Genomic DNA, 6,000 nt, shown 5'->3' on the forward strand with positions numbered 1-6,000 from the left:
ACCCATGCAGGGCACAATCTGCTTTCAGAAACCAAGAATCCTTCCGTGTCTCTCCCAACACCGCAATTACGCATCCATCTCACACGTGCCAAACCTGCTCACCCACAAACATCAAGTTACAAGCCGCCCCACGGCCATCAACACATCCATTTCAAGTACAATATGGGGACCTCATGCTCACTGTCCACGTGGCAGAGGGACCACGGGAGCTTGGGTACCGCCCATCAATATTTTCATTATGAGATTCTTCGTCTACTTCTTCTTCAATTCGATTCAATTCATAGGTTTTTAATTCAAGCCGCTGGCTTGCAAAGATAATTCTTTGCTATAAATTGCGTAGTCTAGAGAGATGTTCGATGGCTAAAGAAGAATGGAAACTTTGAGCCTTTTGTGCTTACGTGGCTGATTTTTATTTGTCGAACTTGTTTGAGGACGGCGCTAGTCAGCTACACCCGATATCACGCCTTTTGTTGGGGGGGGGGGGGGGGGTGAAGAATATGAGATCTTCTTAATTCACCCGAATCACATTGATACACATTGGTTTAATCACGCCATTTTGATTTTGTAGCACAATATTTTGGTGCTACACTTGTTTGATGACACGGTCTCATTTGATTGATCACATTCACGCTTTCTAGTTCCTCTCTTTGATACACCATGTCTTAGTTGTGCGTTAATTTTTGCCAGCATTTATGAATTTTGGATAATTTGATGCAATTTTAAACGATGATAATATAATGAGCGTATTTTTGCATTATATGTAAGACTTGACAAGAACTTTTGAATATGCATGTGAGTTGTGACTATGTTAGGGCAACGATAATATCGATAGAGACACTTGATATGTATATAAAGACCAGAGAGATTCAATTTTGGGGTTCATCGTGGTCTCGCAACAACTCTCCCATGAATAGTTTGACTACTTACTATGTTGCCGAGTGAAAAGACTTAATTAACTACAGAAAACTTTATAAGAATGGTGCATGGATGTGACATTATGTGTTTTTAGTCGTTTCTTGTTGAAAAAAAAAAGATTACATGAAACGTTGTTATAATTTGATGGACCCACGGGTATTAACGTACGTGACATGAAAAGAGAATATATCTTACATATGTTTGATTCTTTTGATGTTTTAAAGTTGTTTAACCAATTGACAACTTTTGTCTCACTATGTATTAAAAATGTATGTATTTTTAGTTCATCGTCTCATGAGGATATTAAGTGCAAGATCATATGCATTTAATAACATATCTATACAAAATTTTGAAGCATTAATCACATTAATTAAACATTAATAATCTTTTTAAAGTCCAAAATTTTACTTACACAGACATTCCGGTTTAAAGAAGAAATTGCCATTTTAGAAGGCACCACATGGAGTCGGCATTTTATAGATATTTCCATTAGTGGGAAGCCATCATTGCAAAGCCTTCACATCTTCATCACCAAATCTTACCCTCTATGATTGCACCAATCCATAGGATAGGACCACAAAACAAGATTATCAACCCCCCTCCACAACAAATATCATATGATCAGACGATCATGACCGTTAAAAATTTGCATCAATCAATGTGCACGACTAAAAGAAACGAAAAAAAAAAAATGATTTTTTGGTAATTGTAATCTTAAAACTGACAGTGCCCCTACAATTTGCCTGCTTTGCTTATTTGAACACCCACACCTCTCAATAGGTTCACGCCCTTTGGTTGTACAGATCATTCCTGGTAGAATTAGTAATTCAACTAAAATATTGACACGTGTCCGTGGGTGCCATTCTATAGTTCTCCTTCCTCACTCTCTCCCACGGGCGCGTGTCATAAACAATCCCCACTTTCCTCAATTTTATTGGACCGTGGAAAGCACTCGCTTGCCTTTAATTTCTTTCACCGGAAATGCTAGGTGGTATTTTTCAGTCCCGTTTTACTGTTGCCATGCAAACTCTATCGGGATTGTATTGAGATGAAATCAAAAAGAGACAAAGGGAAGTGCTTTTTGGAAGCAATAAAAACATGTTTGGAGAAATCAATTTTATTTATTTTTCACTTTAAAAAGAACAAAACAAAAACATAGAACACAAACATACGCTATACAAATACAAAGCAAACACAGAGAGAGAGAGAGAGAAAGACATACAGTGATAGTTCTGTATCTCTATCTCTTGATTAATTAATAAAACTCATCTTTTTGATTCACTTGATCTTCAAAAGAAACATTTTCTCAAATGGAAAAATACAAAGCAACAATGTCTTGTACTGTATGTGATCATCATCATGAAGCTGCTGCCGCTGCTGCTGCTTCAGGAGTTAATATTGTGAAGAGTGGCAGAGGAAGAAAGCCAAGCAACAAAGCGAATGCTCAGAAGAAGCAGAAGAAGACACCGCAGAGAGGAATGGGAGTGGCTCAACTTGAGCGTTTAAGGCAACAAGAAATGCCCCCACCCACACCCAGTATTCAAAATGGTCACTTGCAGTCCCACATGCCCTTTCCAGAGCCGATTCCGAGTGTTCCGGTGCTGCACGGTGCTGGGCACTACGGTATGCCGTCCGTTGTTGTTGGAAATGGATTGTTGAGTCCTCTGGAAGAGAGCCGAGTCTTGCATAGTGGTGGCGGTGGCAGGTCGGGTCAAGTTTTGATGAGTAAAAATCTTGTTGGGCTTGGGACCTCGAAAGAGCTCTCTTCAATGCCAAAGAACATGCATGTGCATCATCACCAGCAGCCATGGGGAGTCTTGCCTCAACAGCATTGTGATATTTGCCTAAAGGTAACATCTTTTCTGTTGGTTTTTTTTTCTTGAGTTTTTGTTTATTTGATCTTGTGTTATGTATACATAAGTTGTTTGGTTCTTGAGAAAAAGTTTGACAAAAAGTAATGAGATGAAAAGTTTTTTGCTTTTCATTAATCTCTCTCTGTCTCTTAATCTTTTCTTTTGTTATGTGATTTGTTTCTAGTATTAACTTTTTTTTTTCTTTTTGATGAAATTTCAACTTGAAAAAAACTGATTGTTGTTCTAAAATTCATGTATATATTTTCATGTACCAAGTGCTTGAAAAAGTTATTAAGAGAGTGAGGAACGTTATTTTTGTTCTTTTCCTACTTCTTACAAGTGATCACACGATATGGTTGTTTGTAAATAAGTGCTTATTAATTTTATTCTTTTATTTTTCCCTAGAAGAAGCGCTTATTAATTTTATTCTTTTATTTTTCCCTAGAAGAAGCGCTTATTAATTTTATTCTTTTATTTTTCCCTAGAAGAAGCGCTTCCATGGGGAGAATATGGGATTTCCTGGATTAATCAATCCAACAAACACCTTTAACTTCTATGAAGGGATGAATGTTTATGGTGCTAGAGCTGCAAGAAGTGCTTTTTATGCTGGCCAATATCATGACAATAATTTTCAGAACCAGGTTAATCTTTAAGCATAAAGCAATATGAGTGCAGTACAATATGTATCTACTGGTCCAACTGATAATTCATTATTAATTTTTATGATGACACGATTCTTCATTGATTTTTTGACCGTTTTGTGTTAAACTGGGGGGTTTTTCTGTAATTAGGGCACACAAGCGGTTTTGATTCACAGAAACGGTAACTCAATGGGCAGAAATGTTCCAAGGGAGTATGAATTTTTCCCAGGGAAAGGTGGCAAAAGCACATCTTCCAAGGACTTGGAATTTCCTTTGGAAGAAGCTTCAGTTGCAGTGCATGGTGAAGCTTCTTGGTTCACACCTACTGCTTATTACAGTGATAGTAATGCATGTGGACCTTCTAATTCTATTGATTTGTCCCTCAAACTTTCAGTGTAGATGCAAGGCAAAGTTTCTGTTTTCAGCTTTTGTTTTGCTTCGTATACTTGGGTGTAATATATTAAACCAGAACCCAAATCACAGCTTTAATTTTGGCTTTCCCTTTTGTTGTTAAACTAATGTGATCATGATCTGCATCAAAATAGTCCAATATTTTGTTGTAATTTTTGTTGAATTAATATTCTTTCTTTCTCTCTCCCTCCCTCCCCCCAAGATTGTGTCAGTTATAAACAGGTTTAATCTTATGAGTTTTAATGATAGTGTCATAATTTCTCATATGATCTAATCTAGTGCTCTAATGAATCTTTTCAGGTTGTGTGGCTTAAAAGCTGAATTCAATGCTTATTGATTTAATTGTTATTAGGCAGCAGGCCCTCTGGATTGTAGCTATGTAAGATTGTAACCTATGTCTGCTAGAAATTTCTTAACTGATGAAAACTCTTTGGTCTTTGAACCCCAATTATATGATAAAGTATTAACTAATGTGCTGCATTATACCGCTAACACTTTTGTTGTAAAACACTTTGTGTCTAATAAGAAGTCCAAGAAATGCAATGCATGAAATCTTCGTATACTACACTTATAATCTTTTATTATCAATGATTAAATTTTTATCTCATTTAGATGAGCTCAATTAAATATGATCATGAACTCTCTCTAGTAGGCTGGGAGAGCAGCAGGAAGGAGCTGTTTGTTTTGCCATACATCTGCCAAAACCCTAGCTAGCTTTAGCTTTAGCTCTCTCTCTCCTTCTATCACACAGCCTGTCTGTCTACATGTCTGTTCTCTCTTAATTGTTTATACTAGAAACTAGGAAGAGGGGGTTTCTCTCTTAATTGTTTTCACTAGAAACTAGGGAGAGGGGATTTCCCTAATGGAGTCACTTGCCATCTTTTGTGGACTGCAAAACAACTTGAGCATCTCTGCTTTCTGTTTGTGGGAGTCAAGCAACTTTTTAACAAGTGCTTTATTAAAAAACGTGAAGAGGGTACATAAAAAAGCAAGATTTTAAAGACTTCAGAGAGGCCAGTAAAGAATTTAAAGTGTATAAATTATACAACCTTACTGAAAGCAGCAGCTCAGTGGTTTTTATTTATTTATTTATTTGTTTTATTTTTTATTTTTTTGGCTGCTGCTTCTGCTTATGAGCACACAAGCCCCAGCAGCAGCAAAAGCAAAAGTAGCAGGCGGGCAAAGGGCAAAAACAAAAACAGCACAGACACAGTACAAATCTGTAATAATAAGTATAAATATGCAGGTGAAGGGACTGAGAGTCTGCTGTTGTATCAGTAGAAGTAAGGCTGTGGGGCTGTGTGTTGTGAAACTTTTTGTAACTCCATTTTGATTGGATACTCAGTCATAAGCACATCCTTTTCATTACCAGCTTTTACTATTCTCTACATCTTTCTTTCTATTTTTATTTATTTATCATAACATTATGGATAGATAGATAATTGTTATAAAAATTTAAAATTTATTATGATTAAACATGATTTGAACATTACGGATAGATGATGAATTGACAAATATAATTTGAAAATTTACTGTCCGCGATGCCATAAGCTCTGCAAAAAATGGTACGATTTGGTTAAATTAAAGAGTTTGATGCAAAAGTTAGCTGTTTGATATCTTTATTGCACGTATATAATATTATAATTTGATAACGGACATGTTAATTTCCCCCAATATTTAAATATTATATAAATACTTATTTTGTAAAATTTATTCAAATTATATTTATTTGGGATGTAAATAAAACTTATCTCTTATAATTCAGAAAAAAAAAGAAATTAAACAAATGATTTGAGGGAGATATTGAGTAAAAACGTTTGAGAAATAAATTTTAGTTTTTATTGATTTCTTTCACATGTTATAATGGTGGATTGGTTAGAATATGTATGACAGATAAAAATAACCAACATTTTGTGATTCTTTTCGTTTGGTCACAGGAATTTTTTGCAGCATCATCATCTAAAATATTTTTTTTTGGGGGGGGGGGGGGGGGGGGGGTAAAAAGGGAAAAGGAAAATTTATTTATTTTTTGGTTACCCCCCAAAATTGGGGTGGTACAAAGGGGGGGAAAAGTTTTTGAAAAAGAAAATTTTTAAGGGCCAAAAACCAAGGGTTTTTGTGGTAAAAGGGTTTCCCGGGGAAAAATTTTGCCCAAGGAATTTTAGGGGGGTTGCCAAAAG

At 35.8% G+C, this 6,000-nt stretch overlaps 1 protein-coding gene across 2 annotated transcripts; it reads left to right on the top strand.

The window, feature by feature from the left end:
* Nucleotides 1-2,099: 2,099 nt before the first annotated feature.
* On the top strand, nucleotides 2,100-3,924 carry LOC112095837 (protein SPOROCYTELESS). Of its 2 annotated transcripts, XM_024178310.1 has the most exons (3): nucleotides 2,100-2,765; nucleotides 3,254-3,409; nucleotides 3,560-3,924. In XM_024178310.1, the coding sequence occupies exons 1-3, from the start codon at nucleotides 2,226-2,228 to the stop codon at nucleotides 3,806-3,808; spliced, it is 945 nt and encodes a 314-aa protein (XP_024034078.1). In that variant the 5' UTR covers nucleotides 2,100-2,225; the 3' UTR covers nucleotides 3,809-3,924. The 2 variants fall into 2 exon arrangements, with proteins under 2 accessions (XP_024034078.1, XP_024034079.1); XM_024178311.1 differs by lacking the exon at nucleotides 3,254-3,409.
* Nucleotides 3,925-6,000: the final 2,076 nt, after the last annotated feature.

This window comes from Citrus clementina, unplaced genomic scaffold (assembly GCF_000493195.1).
Source record: "Citrus clementina cultivar Clemenules unplaced genomic scaffold, Citrus_clementina_v1.0 scaffold_1, whole genome shotgun sequence".
NCBI lineage: Eukaryota > Viridiplantae > Streptophyta > Magnoliopsida > Sapindales > Rutaceae > Citrus > Citrus x clementina.

Bases quoted from the DNA above. Each gene is read 5' to 3' on its own strand.
- LOC112095837 (XM_024178310.1), top strand. From the start codon at position 2,226: ATGGAAAAATACAAAGCAACAATGTCTTGTACTGTATGTGATCATCAT. The intron at 2,766-3,253 runs GTAACATCTTTT...ATTTTTCCCTAG, and splicing joins ATTGTGATATTTGCCTAAAG to AAGAAGCGCTTCCATGGGGA. The intron at 3,410-3,559 runs GTTAATCTTTAA...TTCTGTAATTAG, and splicing joins ACAATAATTTTCAGAACCAG to GGCACACAAGCGGTTTTGAT.